The 24,564-nt window shown below is 42.6% G+C and overlaps 1 protein-coding gene across 1 annotated transcript in view; it reads left to right on the top strand.

Moving 5' to 3' along the window:
* Positions 1–24,564, top strand: part of farsb (phenylalanyl-tRNA synthetase subunit beta) — a 69,215-nt gene that overhangs the window by 34,373 nt on the left and 10,278 nt on the right. Inside the window, exons 15-16 of the mRNA XM_038815775.1 lie at positions 6,615–6,732; positions 12,905–13,057. Coding sequence (XP_038671703.1) covers positions 6,615–6,732; positions 12,905–13,057 — 271 coding nt within the window. The remainder of the gene's footprint in view (positions 1–6,614; positions 6,733–12,904; positions 13,058–24,564) is intronic.

Raw genomic sequence — 24,564 nt, 5'->3', positions numbered from 1 at the left:
TTCATTGAATGGTGGTGCGGATCCAAAGGGCAGAATGGCCCACTCCTGCTCCAATTTTTTTAGTTCTTCTAGAGCTCTGGTTAGACCTCATCTAGAGTTCTGCCTTTACCTTTATGCAGCACAGTGGGAGAGAGATAGATTGAGCTTGGACAGATTCTGGCGAACATTCACCAGATAGCAGGGCTTAGAGGATTTAATGATGACAGGTTCTGATTTGTAGTGCCTTAAGTACATGAGATTGTGGAGTGACCTGATCAAGGTGCATAAAGAGTTAAAACAATTCGATAGCATTGATACAGAGACACAATTCCCTCTTGAGAGAATCAAGAACGAAAGGACATCCAGCGCAATATTAGAGCGAGATCATTCGGGTGTTAAATCTGCGAGCACCTTATTGTATAAAGAGTAACAGAATTCTGGAACTCTCCCCCGTGCAAGTGCTGTTGTGCTGGGTCAATTGGACCTTTCAGGATTGAAATAAGTTTCTGTCGGGTAAAGGCATCAAAACATGCAGTAAATGTTTAAGTGCAGCCATGACCTAATTGAATGATGGAGCAGGCTTGAGGAGCTGTTTCCCTGTTCCGATCATCCTAAAATGTTCAGCATTACATTTCTATTTGGTGTGTTATTTCAAGTGACACTTGCTCAGCAATAACATGCTCACTGATGCTCAGGTTAGTTTGCACCCGGGACATTCAGCTTCTGACCTCATTGCGGCGTTTGGCCTAAGGTGGACAAAATAACTGAATTCCAGAGGTGATGCTGCATTTGACTCAATGTGGCATCAGGGAGCCCTAGCAAAATTGGAGTTGAGGTGTATCAAGGGGAAAATCGTCCGCTGGTTGGAGTCATAACAGCACCAGGGAGAAGATGGTTGTGGTTATTGGAAGCCAATCATCTCAATTCCCGGACGCATGGTGGCACAGTGGTTAGCACTGTCACTGTTACCTCACAGCGCCAGGGACCCGGGTTCAAATCCAGTTTTGAGTGAATGTCTATGGAGTTTGTACATTGTTCCGGTGTTTGCACGGGTTTCCTCTGGGTGCTCCGGTCTACTCCCACAGTCCAAAGATGTGCAGGTTAAGTGGATTGGCCATGCTGAATTGTCCCTTATTGTCCAAGGATGTGCAGGTGAGGTGGGGCTACAGGGATAGGGAGGGGGAATGGGTCTGGTTAGGGTGCTCTTTTGGCGGCTCGGTGAAGACTCAAAGGGCTGAATGGCCTCCTTCTGCACTGTGAATTCTATGGATATATATTCTATGAATTCACTGCTGGAGTTCCTCAGGGAAGTTTCCTTGGCCCCACCATCTTCAGCAACGACATCAATGATTTCCCCTTCATCATAATATCAGAAATGGGGATGTTCACTGATGATTGCACAATGTTCAGCACCATTTATGACTCCTCGGATACAGAAGCAATCCATATCAATATGCAGCAATGCCTGAGCAACATTCAACCTTGGGCTGATAAGTGGCAAGTGACATTCGTGCCACATACGTGCCAGGCAATAACCATCTCCAGGAAGATAGAATCCAACCATCTCCCGTGACATTCAGTGGCATTGCCATCACTGATTCCCCCATGATCAACATCCCGGGGGTTACCATTGACCAGAAACTCAACTGGACTAGTCATATTAATACTGTGGTTACAGGAGCAGCATGTGGCACGGTGGTTAGCACTGCTGCCTACGGAGCTGAGGACCCGTGTGGAGTTTGCACAATCTCCCCGTGTCTGTGTGGGTTTCACCCCCACAACCCAAAGATGTGCAGGTTAGGTGGATTGGCCACGCTAAATTGCCCTTTAATTGGAAAAAAAAAATTGGGTACTCTAAATTTTAAAAGAAAAAAAAAATACTGCGGTTGCAAAAGCAGGTCATTGCTCGGGATTGGGGAGGGTCTCCGTAGGTACAACATTTCTAGTTTGGTGGGGAGGGTGAAAGCTGATCTAGCAAGGTGGGATGGTCTCCCTCTGTCACTGGCGGGTCGGTGCAGGCTGTTAAAATGAACGTGTTGCCGCAATTTCTGTTTATTTTCCAATGCCTGCCGATTTTCCTGCCAACGGCATATTTCAGAGAGATTAGAGGGATGATTACCTTGTTCATATGGGGACAGAAGGTGGCCAGAATTAGAAAGGTGCTGCGACAGAGAGGAAGGCAGCCAGGGGTTTGGGGTCAAAGAACAAAGAAAAGTACAGCATAGGAACAGGCCCTTCGGCCCTCCAAGCCTGCGCCAACCATGCTGCCCATCTAAACTAAAATCTTCTACACTTCCGTAGTCTGTATCCCTCCACTCCCATCCTATTCATGTATTTGTCAAGATGCTCCTTAAACGTCACTGTCGTCCCTGCTTCCAACACCACCTCCGGCAGCGAGTTCCAGGCACCACAGGCCTCTGTATAAAAAGACTTGCCTTGTCCATCTCCTCTAAACCTTGCCCCCTGCGCCGTAAACCTATGTCCCTAGTAATTGATCCCTCTACCCTGGAAAAGAGTCTCTGACTATCCACTCATAATTTTGTAGACCTCTATCAGGTCACCCCTCAACCTCCTTTGTTCCAGTGAGAACAAATCAAGTTTATTCAACCTCTCCTCATAGCTAATACCTTCCATACCAGGCAACAGGGTCTTCCAAACCTGATGCATTATTACTGGGCGGCAAATATGGAGAAGGCACGAAGCTGGGTCAGAGGGGTTGACTCCCAGTGGGTCAGAATGGAGGAGAGTTTGTACAGGGGTCGGGATTGAAGGCACTAGCAACAGCACTGCCCCCGACGGCCCCGGGGAAATACTCAGGGAGTCCGGTAGTAATATGGGCAGCACGGTAGCTTAGTGGTTAGCACATTTGCTTCACAGCTGCAGGGTCCCAGGTTCGATTCCCGGCTTGGGTCACTGTCTGTGCAGAGTCTGCACGTTCTCCCCGTGTCTGCGTAGGTTTTCTCCGGGTGCTCCGGTTTCTTCCCAAAGTCCAAAGATGTGCAGGTCAGGTGGATTGGCCATGCTAAATTGCCCTTAGTGTGCAAAAATTAGTGTGCACTGTAAATTCTATGATAATAGCTTTGTTAAGAATTTGGAGGCAGTTTCGCCAGCAATTCGGGTTGGAGACAGTGTCAAGGAAATGCCGATTCGGAGGAACCATGGATTTGAGCCGGGGCAGTGGGATGGAAATTTTCAGAGATGGGAGGAGAAAGGAATTAGGACACTAAAAGATTTGTTTCTTGGAGGTCGGTTTGCAGGATTGAAGGAGCTGGGAGTGAAGTATGGGTGGAGCAGGGAGAAATATTTCAATGCATGCAGGTTCGAGACTTTGCCAGAATGGAGGTACAGGGCTTCCCGGTAGAACCGGCCTCCACATTGCTGGAGGAGGTGCTGACGACAGGGGGAACTGGAGAAGGGGATAGTGTCGGCGGTTTACAGGACTATTTTGGAAGAGGGGAAGACGTCGCTGGATGGGATTAAGGCAAAGTGGGAGAAAGAGTTGGGAGAGGGTATGGAGGATGGGTTCTGGTGTGAGGTGCTCCGGAGGGTGAACACCTCCACCTCGTGCGGGAGGTTGGGGCTGAAGATGGTATATAGATATATAGAGCATAACTCACAGAGGTGAGGATTAGCCGGCTCTTTGAGGGGGTAGAAGATGCCTGTGAGTGTTGCGGGAGGGTGGGCCCAGTAACTCGTTCATATGTTTTGGTCCTGTCCAAAGCTGGAGGATTACTGGAAGGAGGATTTTAGGGTAATCCCTCTAGTGGGGCATGTGAAACTGGACCCGGGCCCTCGAGAGGCCATATTCGGGGTGTCGGACCAGCTGGGGTTGGAAACGGGTGCGGAGGCAGATGTTGTAGCTTTCGCCTCGTTGATCGCCCGAAGGCGGATCCTGTTGGGATGGAGATCAACCTCTCCACCCTGTGACCTGGCGTGGCGGGGGGGACCTGCTGGAATCCTTGATTCTTGAGAATCTAAAATTTGAACTGAGGGGAAGGATGGAGGGGTTGTACAATTCATGGGCATTATTCATTATGCACTTTCGAGAATTGGATAACATCGAACATTAGAGAGTTGGAGGGAGGGGGACTGTATGTGTTAATGGTGACTATGGGTGATTCTATGATATGATGATTCCTGATTCCTTTTTGTTATTTGTTTAGGTTAACATACGGGCGGATGTTTGGGGGTTTGGTGGGAGGATGAGATTGTTGTTATTGATATGGGGATTGACATTGCATTCGTTATTAATTATTGTTTATTGTTGGTGGGTGTAAATTTGGGAGAAAATATGAAAAAAAAGGAGAATTAAAATATTTTTTAAAAACAAAAGCAGGTCAGAGGCGAGGCATAATACATAGTCACTCACCTCTTGACTCTCCAAAGCCTGATGTCCATCTGCAAGGCACATGTATGATGGAATCATAGAATCCCTACAGTGCAGAAGGCCATTCGGCCCATCGAACCTGCATGGCCATTCGATAAACAACACACTCAACCTTTGGGCACTTCAGGCAATTTTGCACGGCCAATCTAATTAGCCTGCACATCTTTGGACTGAGGGAGGAAACCGGAGCACCCGGAGGAAAACCACGCAGACACTGGGAGAATGTGCAAACTCTACACAGAGCATAACCCGAGGTCGGAATCGAACCCGGGTCCCTGGTGCTGTGAGCAGCAGTGCTAACCATAGTGCTACCATGCCTCCCTTGCCTGGATGAGTGCAGACCCCACGAGTCGCCCTATCCACCACCTTCAACATTCACTCTCTCCACCACTGACATAGAGTGGTAGCAGTGTGTACCAGCTATAGGATGAACTGCATCAACTCACCAAGGACCTTTTGACAGCATCTTTCAAACCCGCTACCACCTAGGACAAGGTGGATGCATGGGCACACCACTACCTGCAAGTCCTCCTTCAAGTCGCGCCCCATCTCTACTTAGAACTATATCAATGTTATTTCACTGCCGCTGGGTCAAAATCCTGGGTCTCCCTACTAGCACTGTGGGTGTACGTACACCACATTGGCAGCAGCGGTTCACAAAGGTGGCTCATCACCACCTTCTCAAGGGCAATTGGGGATAAACAATAAAATGGCTAAGCCTAGAAAGCTAAGCCACATTCCATAAAATAATTGTTTGCTTAAAGTTGCATTTCTTAATTCAAAGTATTGCATTAAATCTTTGAAAAAAACAGGAGTCTGTCTATCAACAGGCCTTGCCTGTTGTCAACCTCCAGGATTCGGTTGAAGGAATGTATGCCAGCCTCCTTTTCGTTGTTGACTAAGGAGTGGCCAGCTGATGTAACATTTTAGAAACTGAAATCAGACCTAGTGATACAAGTGGTGGCATAGGAGAAGCTTTGCGATGCAAGTGAAGTTGCTGTTAGATGGTTAAAAGATTTCTCTAAACTTGCATTTTGAAAGGCTTAATAAGAGCAGCAGTGTATTTGTTTTAAAGATGCCATTATGGGCTTCACCAGCCTATGTTTTGAGTCCAGTCCATGAGTATCTAATTGTTTGGATCAGCAGTTATGACTAGTGAATCCGTCTTTTAATGTTTAGTGTTGAAATGAAGCTTCACCTCAGTGCACTTTTGTCAACTCATGATGGTGATATTGAAAAGACCACAAGGTGGTGTCGGTGTTCCAGTTTGTAAATTTGTAACCCACTGTGATGTGAATTCAGTCTGTAAAATCTTGCATCACTTGGCCAACTCTCTTTCTCAAGCCTTGAGAAATACAATTCTTAAAGATGAATTGAGTAGTTCATCAATGAAATTAATAATGCTTTATTTAAGAAGGATCATTTAACTCTAAACAGTGTTAATTGGATCTTGTTCCTATTTATTATGAATTCCTGTGTTTGTAAAGATGTAGAATAGGCAGATTTTGCTTCCCACTGAAAATTGCGGCTGTAATATCTGACTTCTGTTTTTTAAATGGTCAAACATGTGCAATTAATATATTGCAGTTAGAGGATTGCTTTTATTTTTTCATTTTAAATTTCTTTTAAATTAAGGGGCAATTTATTATTATTATTTTTAGCATGGCCAATCCACCTACCCTGCACATCTTTGGGTTGTAGGGGTGGGGCCCATGCACAGTGAGACCTCATAGACAGTGAGCCGGGGCTGGGATCGAACCCGGATCCTCAGCATTTATTCTTTCATGGAATGTGGACGTCACTTGCTAGACCAGCATTTATTGCCATTCCTAATTGCCCATGAGAAGGTGGTAGTGAGGCGCTGGTTACTTCTCTATCTTAAATAACAATGGTTTACTAATTTCCAGAGGAGCTATTTTTTAATTGCCCTAACTGCATTTCTTTTGATGTGGAGATGCCGGCGTTGGACTGGGGTGAGCACAGTAAGAAGTCTTACAATACCAGGTTAAAGTCCAACAGGTTCCTGGACTTTACATTTTCTGTACATTTCTTTTGGAGGAAATACCTTTTACCCAATTTGGCAATGGTAGCTTCTGATCTATTGGCTGCTGGAGCCACATGTTTACTGCCAGCAGTGAGCAGGCATATGCGATGGATCTCATGTATTTTGGAATATCGAGTTCAGGATATTCCATGCTGTCAAATTAAAGCAGCTCCTTTATGGCATTCATTTTTCTCTTTGATTTAGGTAGTTCGTACCACTCTTCTATCTGGTCTGCTGAAGACAACTGCAGCTAACCGGAAGATGCCACTGCCTCTGAAATTGTTTGAAATTTCTGATGTTGTTCTGAAAGACCCTTCGAAAGGTATTTATATTTTGTTAAACATGATATTTATTTTGTGGTCAATTGCAGGTTTTTCATGAATCTTGCCCTTCGCCTGAGGTGTGGTGATCCTCAGTCAGCTCTTACCCTCAAAAGGGGAAAGCAGCCATGGTCATCCGAGACTACGACGACTTTACTTTTTATTAGCCAATTGCAGTGTTATTTTTAATCAGCGATTATTAAAAGTGACTTTAGAATCATATTTTCCACACATACATGAAGAAAATAGTTTGTCTAATAGTTTTTACTCTGACTAACACAAGTTGCTCGCATCAAATCCCTCAATTAAATTGAAAACCCACAGCACGGTGGCACAGTGGTTAGCACTGCTGCTTCAGAGCTCCAGGGACCCAAGTTCAATTCCGGCCTCGGGTGACGGCCTGTATGGAGTTTGCACTTTCTCCCCGAGTCTGCGTGAGTTTCCTCCAGGTCCTCCGAGTTCTTTCCCACAGTCCAGAGATGTGGATTGGCCATGCTAAATTGCCCCTTAGTATCCTAACGGTTAGGTGGGGTTACTGGGTTATGGGGATAGGTTGGAGCTGTGGGCTTAATAGGGTGCTCTTTCCAAGGGCCAGTACAGACTCAGTGGGCTGAATGGCCTTCGCCTGCCCTGTAAATTCTATGATTCTATGAATACCATCACAGCCTGCCAAAATCCAAGCCCGCCAAGAGTCCTTCTGACTTTTTCTCACCCATTTAATAAATTTTAGTTTGAGTTTGATTGGGCGGCGCTGTGTTGGATGTGATGTCATCGCGTGGCAGTGCCTTATGATGCGAGTTGTAGTTCCTTCCCCTTCTTGGTAATTGGTGGCTGGTTGGTCTAGCTCTATCTCTGAAATGCCCAAAATGAAAGACCACTATGAGATGGCTATTTTATCCACTCTCTTTTGGAGTTGATGGGAAGCAGGAAGAGACGAGAGAAAAGAGAAAGTCAAATTATATGATTGATTTGTTTAGAATAGCATTTTATAATCTCCTAGATTGATTTCTTTGGGTACTGGTACATTGATTCCGGGATACTCCCAGCCATTTCAAGATAGACACTAATCAGGCCTCTATAGTTTAGCCCAGTTGGCTGGGCGACTGGGTTACGATGCAGAGTGAGGTCAACAGCGTGGGTTGAATTCCCATACCGGCTGAGGTTATCCATGAACCTTCTCAACCTTGCCCCTTGCTGAGATGTGGTGATCCTCAGGTTAAATCACCTCCAGTCAGCTCCCCCCCCCCCCCCCCCTCAAAAGGGGAAAGCAGCCTATGGTCACCTGGGACTATGGCAACTTTACTTTACTTCTAGTAGTGACTAGGCGTGATTATTGTAAGTACCATCTTACTTAAGGAATAATACTATTATAATAGTTTTTTAAGGTGGAATTTAATTTTAGCCAGCATCTTAACAAATTTGGGCACATGTAAAATTTATCAGTTAATTCAGATTTAGAAACTGAGGTACATGTACTGAGTGATCATTGAAGTTAAGCGAAAACTTAAAGATAGAACTATCCAAGCACTAATAATAAAAGTGTGACTGTAAAAATTGCCTGTATCCGGCGGCTCTTGAATGTCTGACGATTATCGCATGCGGCTAGAAGGTTTGGCCATATCTACGTTACTCAGTTGCCAGCACTTTGCAACTGACCTGCCTAATGGCAACACATCCAGCAGGGGTCGCTATATTGATTAAAAATGGGATCTGTGAATAGTTTTCTCCTCCAAAAAACGGGAGCAATTGGGCCAATTGTAATGTCTGTATTGCTGCTTGATTGCGATCACTTAACTCAATATGGACTCCGAATGGAATATGGAATCTTCTTGACCTGCATGACTGAGCTGTTCATTAACTTATCAGGGAGCTGAGCTCGAATAATTAATCACTTAGCTGTGATTTTTTTTTCAGTTTACCAAAACACGATGATTTATCATATGAAAGGACAGATATCACACTATCTTGTAGCAGATTGCTTGCAGGTTCGCTGTACAGATTATATTATAAAACTGAAATCCACCAGAGAAGTACTTGCGCAATCAGAAAATCAAATTAAATATCACAGCAGTCTTAAGACAAATATCACTCCCATTCCAGAGGGCATTTAAAAAAAAACAAAGTAGTAGTAAGAGAAGTAAGAAATAATTAATTGAATGGAATAATTCATGAAATAATCCAATTATATGTAATCAAAACATTGACTTGCATTTCATAAAATTTTTAATTTGATGCACTTAAAGCCATCCACTTTGAGATTTTTTAATATCAGTACTTGCAAGCTGAAACCTATTCTGCAGCTCTCTGATATTATAACTGATGATTTAATTTCCATTATTTTCGAAGATGCAACAGCGAAATTTGACTTTTGCTCAGAACTCCCGCTGTTTATGAGTGAGGGCTCATCAATTAATTTACATAGCTCTATAACGGTAAAAAACCATTGGCTCTGAAGTAATGCAGTGTGAAAAATACAAGTTTGCTCAGTTCAGAAATAGCAATTAGTGTCTATGCTCACACATTTAGAAAGCTTCCTCTGTGGGTTACTGGAGGGGCTCATGCACGATGAGCCACATACCAGCAAAGAAGTCAACTGTTCCCGGAGGGGAGAAAATTGGCAGGAGGAGGAGGAAAAAATTGGACTCAGATTTTTACTAAAATATCTCTGTGTAGAAATGTTTTCCATTTTGAGTTGGCGGTCTCCTGACCAAGGAGTGTCTATTGTGTAGATGGATATATTCATTGCCACAGTTACTGCTAAACACTAAACGTTGCATTTCGCACATCCATACCCACAAAGAAACAGCTAGAATGCCTTGATCAAGAGTACTCAGCAAAAGGCAAATTCAAAGCATGCCACTTCAGCCTCATATCCTGCATCTGTCAGAGGTCAAAATGGAACGACAGACGTGTGTGGCAGAAATTCAGTTAGTCGTGCAGCCAAAGATCTGCTTAAAATCTTAAACAAACATCACTTACCCATTATAAGCTGCAATGAAATTCTTTCATGACATTGTAATAATATTTTTGTTTAATTACTTGAAGCTACAAGGATATAGCATAAGTATTTTATCTGATGTGTTGCATTCTTTTTATTGACAGTAACCAACCATTAGCAGAAATAGTTTTTCTTCATGAAAACAGACATGGTATTTTTTCTGATTAATGCTTTTGATGGCCAAATTGTTTCTGTTTGAGAGGACAAGTGTTCTCAATCCAACTCTATGAACTCAGAAATATAGGGGAAAATTTGATCATTGGTCTTTCTAGTAATAGTTGGTGTAGAAGGATCCAGGGAACATAAAAGCATGAAATGAAGAAAGAGCATTCCGAACCTGTCAAGTTCCAATTTTTCCAGCACTAAACCTGTAACTATGCTCTATTGAATCTTTAATTGATTTAGTCGTAGCTTCGGGATTATGAAACAACCTATTATAAATATATTGCTTGGCATAAAGATATTTTTCTCTAAGTTTAACTTATGGTTTTGTTAGCTTAATTATGTCCCCATGTGTCTCCTCTGAGTACCTATTCTTTATGTGTTAGACACTGAATATTGGCATATTATTGGAGCTTGAGTATGGGAATCACAGCTGAACCTAATCCTATCCACGTGTGCACTTTTTCCAGCAAAGGTCACTGGCTGGTGATAAAATTCAGGGTCTGCTAAGGCAATTTCAGGGTTGCAGCTTCGTTCATGATAAAATAAAAATTAGCTTTGGCTGATTACCTGACCAGATTGCAATAATAATTCTGAAAAGGTATAAATCTTCAACAATTCATAGACTTCATCGAGACAAGATGATGTAAATGCGAGAGGAGAGGTGAGAATTAATGACCTGATAGCAAGACCAAAAATGGCACCAAATACCCTTTGCGAAACTGAGGTATTGAAAGGGGCGGGGGTGGGTGGGTGTAGTCATGCAGGAATGGTCACCGAAAATGTCCTCAGTGGCTGAAGTCATTATTGGTACAAAAGAAGTTTGTTGTCAGGATTGAAAGGCAGTTATTGCAAGCTCTGGAAATCACAGATGTCCCTATGAGCAGCCTGCAGCAAGCTTGGATTGACAAATGGCAGGTAGCATTTGTGCCACAAGCATTGTTCAATGGCTATTTCCAACCACCTCCCTATATAATTCAGGAGCACCAGCATTTCCCTGCTATTGTAGCAGTGATGTTGTTATGGCTGGTACAATTAAACTTAAGGTCATTGTCCACCAACACACTCCCCGCTCCCCCTCCAACTCACCGCCGCATTAACGTCATCTTGCAAAGGGCGAATGGTGGGATGGTCACCATTAACTCAAGAAGCCTAACTGGATCAGAAAAAAATCAACAGCTTGACTACCAAAGCAAACCAGAGATTGGCTATTGAACAGGTAGTGCTCAGCTGGGCTCACAAAGCCTTTGCACCATCTGTAGCCTCAAGTCAGGAACGTGATGGAATACTCACCAGTTAGGCTACAGAAACAGTCCAGAAGCTCTGTACTATCCAAATCTGAGCTGTCTGATCATTTGGTAGAACGTGTGCAGTATCTACCTGCAGCCATCACAGGGGCTTTGCAGCTGGCATACATGCTCCCATGGAGAGATGGTGGTGTAGTGGTAATGTTACTGGATTGGTATTTCAGAAGCCCAGGCTAATGGTCTGAGGGCCTGGGTTCAAATCCCACCAAGGCAGCTGGTGGAATTTGAATTCAATTACATCTAGATTGGTAAGCATGACAATATCATCAATTGTTGTAAAAACTCATCGGGCTGACTAATGTCCTTTAGGGAAGGAAATCTGTCGTCCTTACCCGACTGGCTTTCATGTGACTCCAGACCCAGAGCAATGTGGTTGATTTTTAAATGCTCTCTGAAATGGCCTAGCAAGCCACTCAGTTCAAGGACAATTAGAAATGGGCCTTTCCAATGAAAGAATAATTTAAAAAAAGAAGCTTACTTTGATAACATCATTCAGCTCTCAGGCCTCTACTACAAGCAAAATCACACAAATTCTGTAATCTTCATGTTCCCTCCTCCAAGTCACTGTCACCCATTGATGAGTAAAAGTCCTGGAAATCCCTACCTAAAAACATTATGGCGACATCACCAACACAAAGATTCCACAGACAGATGCAAAAAAATCCAGCAGCACCGTCATCATTACCATGACAACTAGGATTGGGCAATGAATGCAATGTCACATCCTGATAACAGAGTTAAAAAAATTACATGATGCAAATGTGCCTTGTACAGAGTATCAAGGAAATCTTTCCAGAAGAACTATTGAAAAACAGACTCACCAGGTTGTAATCAATGACATTTATGACAATCAATTTAGTGATTCGAGGTTATGCATTAGCAATTGATTTTAGTTAGGGAATATCTGTGCAATCATAGGTCTTTAATAGAGGCATCTAATTCAGACTTCCATTGTTGTCTCGATCGTGGAAGTTGAGTCATTTATATGTGCCATCAGAGGCAAGAGAACTATTCATCTGAAGTCAGTAGTACTCTCTCCTGGTAAAATGCTTTGCTTTCACAGTTATAGAACACAAACATCTTTTCCTGCATCCTATAAATCTGCTTGCTTGGCACCCATCCACCACCTTAAACATTCACTCCTTCCATCACAGTGAAGCAGCAGTGTGTACTGCAGCAACTCACCAAGGCTCCTTTGACAGCACCTTCCAAACCCATGATCTCTACCACCTAGAAAGACAAAGGTATGGGAACACATCACCTGCAAGTTCCTGTCCAAGCCATGCACCATCCTGATTTTGAACTATATCCCCTATCCTTCAATGTCAAAATCCTGGAACTCCCTTCTGAACAGCGCTGTTGGTGTACCTACACCATATGGAGTGCAACAGTTCAAGAAGGTGACTCACCACTACCCCCTCGAGGGCAATTAGGGATGGGCAATAAATGCTGGCCTAGCCAGAGATGCCCACACTGTGTGAAAGAATAAAAAAATGCATGCCATCTTACTTTAGTCCTTTCTAATTATCAACAACTATGTTGTTTAAGTCCGCTGTTAACAGTCTTCTGAATTTCAAGAACTTGTTTGAAGACGCATTTTCCTCCAGTGTTGCCTTCTTTACATGCTGCCTTATGTGACCTGTTTTCTGGTGAAGATTATATTGTTTTTAAATTGAGATTGATGTTTTGAAATTTATGGGACCATAGATGTTGGTGCGAGGAACACCAGGCGCCTCTGTGCCATGTACTACAACAAGAACCCTGGCTTTGAGGTGATCCATGGCTTGTTGGACCGTGTAATGCAGCTTCTTGAACTGAAACCAGGAAAGGAGAATGGATATTACATTCAGACTGCAGAAGGTGAGTGGTGTTCAATTTTAAAATTTAATCTAGATTTCCAACTTGGATTCAGCATTACCAGCCATTTCCCTTGGTCCACCTCACCCCCCTAATAACCTGGAGTGTGCATTTACTGCCCCAGAATCTAGGGTAAAGAAGTTTTGAGACCCAGGGAATAAACAAATAATCTTTGGATTATGTTATCTGACTGAAATGCAGCATTCTATATGTAAACAACAGTAATATAAAGGACCAGTTCATTTATTTTGATGATGCTACTTGAGTGATGAATTTTGGTCAACATGCTAGGAAACCCACCATCTCTGAGCAACATCATGGGATCTTTGACATCCACAGCAACTGGTCTGGACAAAAAGGATTTTACAGTTGGCAGAAAATGAAAGGTGCTGGTTGCTCATTCCACTGGCCCAGAGATTTTTTATGGGATTTTGCACTAGAACCTTTGATCAGAAATACGTTTCACTGTGGCACCCTCTAGCGGGTGATTCATGTGAACAGGTCAAACAGACATGGATCTCCTCAATCAATCCAATTCATTAAGCAATTCTTAATGAGAAGTACAGAGTTTAAATCAGAAAGTTTAAGTTAAGAACATCTAATTCAACATCGAATCATGTACAGAAGGTGAAATAAAGAGAAGGAAAGATAAATGGGATGAAGAGAACATGAGAATAGGAGTGGATCATTTAGCCCCTTGTGGCTATTCACCATTCAATGAAATTCTGGCTGATTTGTGACCTGACTCCATGTACCCACCTTTTCCCTGCTACCAATGCCTTTGGTTACCAAAAATGGAACAATCTCATGTTTAAAATTAACGATTGACCTAACATGAACTGCCATTTCCAGAAGGGTATTCAAAACCTCTACCTCCCTTTGCATGCAGAACAGTTTCCTAATTTCGCTGCTGAAAGGTCGGGCTCTAATGTGAGACTGGTCTCGTCTTAAGCAGAAGGAATAGTTTCTATTTACCCTATCAGTTTCCCATGATATCTTCAAAACTTCAATCAATTTACCCCTTGCCCTTCTACATTTCAGGGAATATTATCCTAGTTTGTGTAATATTTTGTAATTTAATCCTCTGAGTTCTGAATCAAAGCGGTTTTATAAAAAGACAGAAAAAGCTTTTTAAAAATTAGCTTCCCCCCCCCCCCCCCACCCCCCCCCCCCCTCCCCCCCACAGTCTCTAAAAATAAGGACAATCGGCAGAAATGAACTCCACACTTGTAAAAGTTAATTTTCTATGTCAGAGAGGTTATTTAGGTGTAATTAAGACTTATCACACCATTAAAAACCTGCTTATGCTGGAATGGATAAGCCTCTTTTGAGCTTGTTTAGTAAGTAGGTGTAGTAATTTCATGCACTCCATGTGTTTTCATGATGAATGTTTAGATGAAATACTGGTATAGCAAAGCTCCTGGAGGAGCTGGATAACTCGGAACAGCAACCTTCTGATTACTGTGTTTAATTGCGCACGTGTGATCATTGAAAGTTGCTGTCTGATTTTCTCTGTCCATGTTAAATTGATAACCCAGTTCACTTCATTTTTGAATTCTCTGCTAAATTCCTATTAACAGAGAGATAGCAGACTGGTTTAAATGTTCATAATGTTTTATGAATGATGTTCAGTGTGTGTTTTGAACCGTGATGTAAATGCTGTATTATATATTTCAATGGAATTCTTTTTTGTCAGTTATACATGTTTGCATAATTGTTGCATAAAACATTACAGTGGAAATTTAGCACAGGAACAGTTGGGGATACTAGATTCAGACATCTTATTATAAGCTGTGGAGGGTTTTAAAATGGCATTTTTCCATTTGACCTTAACCACATTCAAAAGCTTCCTATTGTATTGCAATCTGCTTCATCAATAAATGCAAATCAATTTTTCCGATGGCAGATTAGGTTTGCTCTTAATGTGTTAGGAGACTGAAGGATGTTGATCAGACAATCTCAAGAGATTGTCTTTCTACCACCAGCAAACGACTATATGTAATCCTAAAACTATTCAATTTGTGCCCTGCTTAATGTTTTGAAAATGATTTGGTGTTAGCAAGTTTGGATGTGGAATAGTGTATTCATTCAAATGTGTCAGCATTTTTAGTCTTTGAGCAGATTCCCAAAAATACATCTTAAGAAGCACCCTCTGGAAGTACACTGCAGTTATTTTAAAACGTACACAAAAATAAAACTATTGTTACATTTATGGAAATTTATTACATAATCAGAAATGCCATGCAGCTAATAGACGATTTCACAGTGATGCAGGGTGTCCAACGCGTCTGTGACTGATGAATTAGTTGCTCTGAAGAGAACTTGATGGTTTCTTTATTTTGAATACTGATTCTTACCCATTCCCCATCTGCAGTATGTTGATTGAAACAATATAAATCGGTCAACGAGTAGCTCTGTTAATATATGTTTAAATCTCTCAGTCCTGTAGTTTCAGTAAACTTGAACCAGAAGAATGTGGAATGACAGTGGTGGAGAACACTGTCGGTCAACAAACTGCCAAGCAGGGAATAATGAGGACAGGAGTGCCTATTTATTGAAAACTTAAATGATATTTGCTGTTTGTGAAATATGCTCTGCTGATTGTCCCATTTATACATGAATGCAGGAACACATACATGAATCACATGACATGGACCGAAAAGAGTGTTCATATTTTCACAAAGTAGTCACACAAAAAATTGAATAAAGATGAAAGTCTTGTGATCATCACATGGTATGAATATGTTGAAATGCTGGCGTAAAGAGGAGAAAGGGGGCAGAGCGGCAACAGGCTGCCATTGTATTTGTTTGTGCCTATAGCAGCTAGCTAGAAATGGTATACAACATCCATTAAAGATGTGATGATGTTGTAACATGCTGTATAAATGCAAGTTAGTATGTTTATTCTTCTCAGTTCTGAGATGTTGAAAGAAGCCGACTTGTTCAACTACCAAGTTGCTTTTCAGCGACGGTGTTAAAATAACGTGGTCACAGAGCAATGTGGACCATTTTCAGAAAGTATAAGGCTAGATGAAAATCTGGCAGTGCTGTGCTCTGCAACACAGTGCTTCAGGCTAACACACTTGGGTCCATTAAGATTTTAATTTTCTTTCATTGTCCAGCTCAGATAAGGAATTAGATCACAGCTCTTTTTTTTTGTTATTTTTGTTTATAAATTTAGAGTACTCAATTATTTTTTCCAATTAAGGGGCAATTTAGCATGGTCAATCCACCGAATTTGCACATCTTTGGGTCGTGGGGGTGAAACCCACGCAGGCACAGGGAGAACGTGCAAACTCCACACGGACAGTGACTCAGGGCCGGGTTCGAACCCGGGTCCTCAGCGCCGTGAGGCAGAAATGCTAACCACTGTGCCAACGTGCTGCCCTAGATCACAGCTCTTTAAAAGTCCTAGTTCTTTATAGTAAGTCATCTTGTTTTCCAAAAACACAAAGACATGCCTGATAACGTGTCTGATAATTTCGCTGACTACTTTTTGTAGGAAGAAAGAAAGAGCAAACTTGCTTTACATGGTGCTTTTCATATTCTCTGATCTCAAAGCATTTTTACAAGCAATGAATTCTTTTTGAGGTTGGTTAATTCGGCACACAACCCAGAGATTAAACTGAGGACCATCATTGTATGTTGACTCAGTTCTGCTGTAAATTTACCAACCAAGTGATTTAAGAGTAGGCCATTCTATAACTAACTACATATACATTCTTCTAAATTTGTTCATTATTCATGTACTACATTTGATGGATTAGTGAGGTGAGTAAACTTATCCAGAGGAATTTCAGGCAGTTTATTTGCCATTCATATGTTACCAATTCGCAGCAAACGTTTCATTTGTACTTACTGAGGAATATTACTGACAACATAATCATCTTTTGGGGATATATATATATAATTCACAGGGCGACCTCCGTCCAAATCAGAATACATTGTCACATTGAATAACTGAAGTGAAGTTTGAACAAGAAACCGGAGGAATTGAGGACACTGTTCGAGATGATTACTATTGCAGGATGCACATTGTACTTGAGAAAATCAGGAAAAATGGAAACGCCTTAGAAAGGTTTTTCCAGGCTGTTACCAGGGATGAGGGACCTCAGTTATGAGGAGTGGTAGGTAAAGTTATGACTGCTATCCCCGGAAAGGAGAAGATTGAAGATAATTGAGCAGAGATTTTCACAATGTTGAGGGGGAGTGATAAGAGTAGATAGAGAAAAACTATTCCTGTTTGCGAGCGGGTCAATAACCAAACGTCATAGATTTAAAATTATTGATTTGAGAGCAGATGAAGAGAAACTCCTTTCACTCCGAGAGCTGAAACGCTGCATCTGACAAGACGGTGATCATCTTAAAAACTGGGTTGAATGGGTACTTAATGATGAACTTCCAGGGTTGCAGCCAAAAGGCAGGGGTGCGGGACCAAGCACTACTGCTCTTTCATAGAGCCAACAAGGGCATGACAGGCTGGATGACCTCTTTCTGTGCTGCAAATTTCAGTGATACAATAAATAGATTTTACAAATGGGTCGTATACTCATAACAGATCAGTATAGGTCTAATACATCTGTTTCCAACGCATGAAGAAACGTAATTGTGTCGTAGTGAATTTTCCACCATAGTTAAACATTCTACCATTTGTCATGCAGTATTGTGCGAAAATGATTTGCTGCAATCACTTCTAGATTGAGTAAACTCCTTTATTTAATTGAAGACTCCCCTAAAGGTGGTGCAGCCTTTAATTAACCTTCTGTATGCCATGACTTGTTATCTCACCTGCAGAATAATACAAGCTTTCATTGTTTTTGCACTTGTGGAATACATTTTCTCATAATGCCACTAGGTTCTGACCTTCTACAGCCATCTGTGAAACACCTGTGCATGGGGATAGATGACTGGAAATAGGGATGAAATTGTTGAGTGCAATTTGCCTTTCTGGAAATTGTGTGTGAAAAATGATCCTCACTCAGGCTATGCAAAATGGAACAGAGATGCTGTAGGTGTCCATTCTGAGCAATATGTATCATCAGGAGATTTAGTGATCCTGTTAAAGCTTGGACACGGAAGAGCAGCATTAGCAAACAGGCGTGGCAAAACAGACAGTGCATGAGTCAGATGTCTGATCTAGTTACCATCTCCAGGGAGGAGGGTTAGTCCATTATATGTAGAATGGAGAGGTGTAATAGTGTTAGAATATAATTAGCATTCACTGTGCAATATCACTGAGAATTTCCTTCAGAGTACAGAGTTTGATTTCATAATCTAGGTTATTAGTGCCATGGGATGTTGCTAAATCATAACAAGTGATGAAATGGACCGTCTTAAGATATTTTGGTCAGAACGAGAGTATTGTAAGGAAGATCATTCCTTCATTTTTAGTGAATTGTTTATGGAAACCAATGGGCGGAATTCTCCGTTTCTGAGACTAAGTAGTGACGCCAACGCAAAATTTGTGGACTTTCACGAAAGAAAAACTGGCGCCAAACCTGCTCCGATTCCGCTGCCATTAAGGGGCTAGTACCAGTGCTGCATGGAACACAATCAATTCCAAAGAAACATGGTGCGGGATTCGCCGGGTCCGTGATTGACACTCGGGAGGCTGACAAGCTGCAGCCGCACATACACATTACACTCCCCACACACTCATCCCAGCCTAAAAGATGGCACTGGTTGTGCTGGAGCACGCCCATACAGCTGATGGGTCGGCTGGGGCCAGAGGGAACCCAGAGGGTAATTGGTAATTGTTAATTATTCAGAATAGTGAGACAATTCAAAAGTTGTTGAGACTTCAGGACATGGTAATTGATTTAAAAAAAAGATACCTCAAGCAGTTTATTGACATAATATGAACCTTGAGTGGATTGCCGCAGTGTACACGGTAACAGAGTCATTTTTTAGTTACTTTCTTGGAAGTAGTTACTTGGGCTAGAGTTTCCGATAGGGCACGTTTCATCCAAAATTGACCAAATTACACAATAAAATCGAGGAATTTCGAGCGACTGTTACGTCCAGAGCAAATTGAGTTTTGTGATCTTTTGCACTAGTTTAATAATGTTGTACTAGAAGTTGGTCCAGTGCACAAAATTGTCTTAAATTGAATTGATAAATATTTTTTTAATTAACAATTTTAATGAGGTATTTTTTGGCATTGTAAACAGTAAAATTACAGAACGAGAAAACAAAAGGACCGTACAGTAAACAAAGTACATAGTGCAATTGCCGTAGCCCGCCCCACCCAGATCTGCCTAATTGACCCCCTATACTACATTCCCCTGAACCCTCTCCCCCCCCCCCCCCCCCCGGCTGACAATTAATTCTCCGCAAAGAAGTCAATGAATGGTTGCCACCTTCGGGCGAACACTAACAATGGCCCTCTCAAGGTGATCTTGATTTTCTCTAGGAAACTCACCATGTCTGACAGCCATTTTCCGACTTCGGGGGCTTTGAGTCCCTCCAAGCTAGAAGTATCCGTCTCCGGGCTACCAGGAAAGCAAAGGCCAAGACGTCGGCCTCTTTCTCCCCCTGGACTTCCGGGGCCTCTGAAACCCCAAAAAGCGCCACCTCTGGACTAATTGCCACCCTTGTGTTCAGTACTCTAGACATGACGTCCTTGACAAGCCCAAAACATGTGGACATGGTCTGCCGGTCCTCTCAGACACTTTACACACCTGTCCTCTACGCCAAAGAATCTGCTCGTCTGGGACACTCTCATGTAGGCCCGGTGGACGACCTTAAATTGAATCAGGCCAAGCCTGGCACATGTTGCAGTCCCTTCGACCCTGCTCAGCGCATCTGCCCACAGGCCTTCCTCAATCTCCCCACCCAACTCCTCCTCCCATTTATGCCTCAGTTTCTCGGTCTGCGTCTCCTCCGCCCCCATGAGCTCCTTGTAAATATCCAAGACACTTCCCTCCCCCACCCATCCTCTTGACACAACCCTATCTTAGATCGCCCTTAGTGGCAAGAGTGGAAAAGATGCCACCTGCCTACGCAAAAAGCCCCGCACCTGAATATACCGGAAGTCATTCCCCCTCGTCAACCCAAACGTGGCCTCCAGCCCCCTCAAGCTAGGGAAGCTCCCTTCCAGAAACAAATCTCCCATCTGCTCAATCCCCGACCTCCGCCATACTCGAAACCCCCGTCCAACCTCCCCGGGACAAACCAATGGTTGTCACATATTGGGGACCAGACCGATGCTCCCGTTGCTCCCACATACCTCCTCCACAGTCCCCAGATCCGAAGGGCCGCCACCACTGCAGGACTGGTGGAGAAGCGCGCCGGCGGGAAAGGCAGAGGCGCCGTCACCAAACCCCCCCCCCCCACCACCACCACCACCCACTTCCTTATCATGGCTATGCTGGCCGCCCAATAATAGTTGCTGAAATTTGGCAGTGCAAGCCTCCTTCCTCCCCGGTTCCGCTCGAGCATCGCCCTCTTCACTCGCGGGGACTTGCCCGCACATACAAAGCCCAAAATGATCTTGTAGTTGAGTCGGAAACATTACGGACCTTCAAGCGGCTATTGGATCGGTACATGGATTATGGTAGAATGGAGTGTAGAATAATTTTTTCTTGAGGGCAGCACGGTAGCATTGTGGATAGCACAATTGCTTCACAGCTCCAAGGTCCCAGGTTCGATTCCAACTTGGGTCACTGTCTGTGTGGAGTCTGCACATCCGTGTGTGCGTGGGTTTACTCCGGGTGCTCCGATTTCCTCCCACAGTCCAAAGATGTACAGATTACGTGGATTGGCCATGATAAATTGCCCTTAGTGTTGGTGGCGTTACTGGGTTATGGGGATAGGGTGCTCTTTCCAGGAGCTGGTGCAGACTCGATGGGTCGAATGGCCTCCTTCTGCACTGTAAATTCTATGATGATACCCTCTTAAAAAAGGAACATGGAATGAAAATGGGGAGACACTGGAACACGAATAAGAACCTCGGGAGGACCGTCATTTTAACTGTCTGTACTCTCCCAGCTAACGACAGCGGGAGCGCATCCCAACTCCGGAACTGCCCCCACATTTGATCTACCAGCCGGGACAGGTTCAGCTTGTGCAGTCGACCAGACATACGGATTAAAAATAATTTTTTTTTGTCAAGAACCTATTTTCATGTGTCTTGATCAAACAACACCGAGTTACCACTCTTAAATATAATCAAGGAATATTTTCTCATGCAAACATTTTTTTAAATATATCTTCCGATTTTCTGCTTGAGTGTCTCAGTTCACGAAAGACTTTACTTTCAGTAATATGAAAATAAGTTTGTCTGGAAAATTGTGAGAAAAACTTCACTTTGCAAAACTAATGCAGTTTGTGCCCCGTTCAGTGACTGTGGCCAATGTGGAAAATGTTGGCCTTGATCATTTACATTGTTTTTTAAAATCTTGGGTTTCTTTCCAAGTAAGTTCTGCATCATATAACAGTTAAGAGGGAGCAAAAGAGAGATTGAATTGGGCAATTGATGGCTTTTCTAAATATGTTACCTTTTCTGTAAGGATAATATATTCAACAATACAGAGTTAACATGCATAATATGTTTTAAAAAATTTATTATTGGGTATGAGGACCAATTGAACATTGGGGATTAATTTGAACTAAAATTATGAGATTTAATATATTTTGAGACAAATCACCACTTGCATTGATCATCATCTTGAATTGAAGAGCTTGTATCGTTTCCCTGCCCTTTAAAAATATTTGTTGACATTTTTATTACACAAAGTGCAAGACCTTTGATCTTTCCTCCAGTAATTTTTCTTTGCAAAATTGCACTAAAGATTCAGCCCATTGAGTCTGCACCGACCCTCTAAAGGTGCGCCCTATCTAGGCTATACCCCTATTCTTGTAATCCCACCTAACCTTTGGACACTATGGGGCAATTTAGCAATGCACCTAATATGCGCATCTCTTCAATCTATTGATGAATAGCACTTCAATCTATTGATCAGTAGTAACGTCAGTGACTTCATTCTCATTCTCTCCCTTTCTAATCAAACAAAAAATAATGAAAGCCAAACTTTACACAAAATATTTTAGATATATTGAGGTAAATCTTTGGTCCTTCCCACTGCGGGAATTGTCAAGGGCGAGACGGACAATTTCATGGACCATTGAAAGGTCCACTAACCTCGGGCTGGAATTTCCATTCCTGGGGCAGGAGTGACCAGAAAATCCCCATCTATTGTTTTTAAAATCTGACATAGCACAAACAATTTCAGATAACTGGGTTTCTAAGATTCAAAGATAAAAGTCATTATACCAATCCAAATTCCATTATGTCAGGAATGGTTGCACAATCAATATAAAATCTAGAAATCCTCTGAACCCTGCATTTTCGTGTTTTAAAAGAGATCAGTGCAGCGATAGTGGGCACAATGGTTTTGACCTTCCCAAAGTCCCTACATTCTAGAACAGTTTTTATGGATCAGAAAGTAGAAAATGTAACTCTGCTGTTCAAGAAAGGACAGAGAAAACAGGAAATTATGTGAGCCTGACATTGGTAGTAGGAAAAATGTTAGAATCTAATATTTGAGATTCGATAAGAGGGGAGTTGGAAAATCTGATTAGGCAGAGTGAACACAGATTTATGAAAGAGAAATTATGTTTGACAGATCTATTAGTTTTTTTGAGGATGTAATTAGTAGGGTGATAAGGGGGAACTAATGGATGTATTGTTTCACATTTTGAAAAAAAACATTAATTAAGGTGCCACACAAGGGATTGGGATTCATGAGATTTGGGATAATATATGGATTGAGGATTAATGAATGGGTAGAAAACAAAGAATGGGAATTAATATTGTTTAGCAGGTTGTAACTAGTGGAGTACTACAGAAATTAGCTACAATGTTTGCAACCTATATCAGTTGATGATGGAACCGAATATAATGTGTCTGTGTTTTCTGACAATACAAAGTAAGCTTGAATTGGGCACGAAGAAGCTGCAAAGGAACATGGATAGGTTAAGTGATTTGGCGAGAGCATGCCAGATTGAATGTTAAGTATGGAAAAGTGGAGTTATCCATGTTGGAAGGAGAAATAGTCAAGCAGGATTTTATTTAAATGGCGAGAGATTGGGAAATGTTGCTTGTGATGGGGACTTCAATGTTCTTGTGCATGAATCACAGAGCTAATAGGCGAATTGAGGAAATAATTACAAAAACAAATCATATGTTAGCATTTATTACAATGGTATTGCAGAAGAAATATCACTACAATTGTTTCAGGCAGTAGTGAGACTATGGGCACAGTTTTGGTCTCCAGACCTAAGGAAGAATATACCTGCCTTGGGAGGGGGGCATAGGCTATGGACCCAGCAATAGTACTGAAGACTTGTGCTCTAGAACTTGCCGCACCCCTAGCCAAGCCGTACCAGTACAGCTACAACACTGGCATCTACCCGGAAATGTGGAAAGTTGCCCAGGTGTGTCCTGTGCACAAGAAAAAGGACAAATCCAACCCAGCCAATTACCGCTCTATCATTCTACTCTGATTATGATCAGCAAAGTGATGGAAGGAGTCATCAACAGTGCACTTACTCAGCAATAACCTGCTCATGGATGCTCAGTTTAGGTTCCGCCAGAGTCACTAAGCTCCTGACCTCATTACAGCCTTGCTTCAAACATGGAAAAAAGAGCTGAATGCCAGAGGTGACTTGAGAGTGACAGCCTTTGACATCAAGGCAGCATTTGACCAAGTATGACATCAAGGAGCCCTAGCTAAACTGGAGTCAATGGGAATCAGGGGGAAAACTTTCCGCTGGTTGGAGTCATACCTGGCACAAAGTAAGATGGTTGTGGGGGTTGGAGATCAATCACCTCAACACCAGGGCATCACTGCAGGAAATCCTCAAGGTAGTGTCCTAGGCCAAACTAGGTCCTAGTATCCTAGGTCATCAATGAGCTCCCTTCCATCATAAGGTCAGAAGTAGGGATGTTTGCAGATGACTACACAATGTTCAACACCATTCGTGACTCTTCAGATAATGAAACAATCTAAGTCCAAATCAACAAGACCTGGACAATATCCAGGCTTGGGCTGACAAGTGGCAAGTTACATTCGCGCCACACAAGTGCCAGGCAATGATCAGCTCCTACAAGAGAGGGTCTAACCACCACCCCATGACATTAAATGTCATTACCATCGCTGAATTCCCCACAATCAACATCCTGGGGCTTACCATTGATCAGAAACTGAACTGGACTAGCCATATTAATACTGTGGCTACTAGGGCAGTTCAAAGACTAGGAATCAAAGACTAGGTGAGTAACTCACCTCCTCACCCCCCCAAAGCCTGTCTACCATCTACAAGGCACAAGTCAGGAGTGTAATGGGATACTCTCTCCTTGCCTGGATGAGTGCAGCTCCAACAACACTCAAGAAGCTCAACAGTATCCAGGACAAAGCAGCCCGCTTGATTGCTCCCCCTTCCACAACAATTCAAACCCTCGATTGACAAACTGTGGCAGCTGTGTGTACCATCTACAGGATGCACTG

Source organism: Scyliorhinus canicula, chromosome 13 (assembly GCF_902713615.1).
Source record: "Scyliorhinus canicula chromosome 13, sScyCan1.1, whole genome shotgun sequence".
Taxonomy (NCBI): domain Eukaryota; kingdom Metazoa; phylum Chordata; class Chondrichthyes; order Carcharhiniformes; family Scyliorhinidae; genus Scyliorhinus; species Scyliorhinus canicula.
Note: the sequence above shows the minus strand (reverse complement) of the source record. Positions and strands in the feature narration are given on the sequence as shown.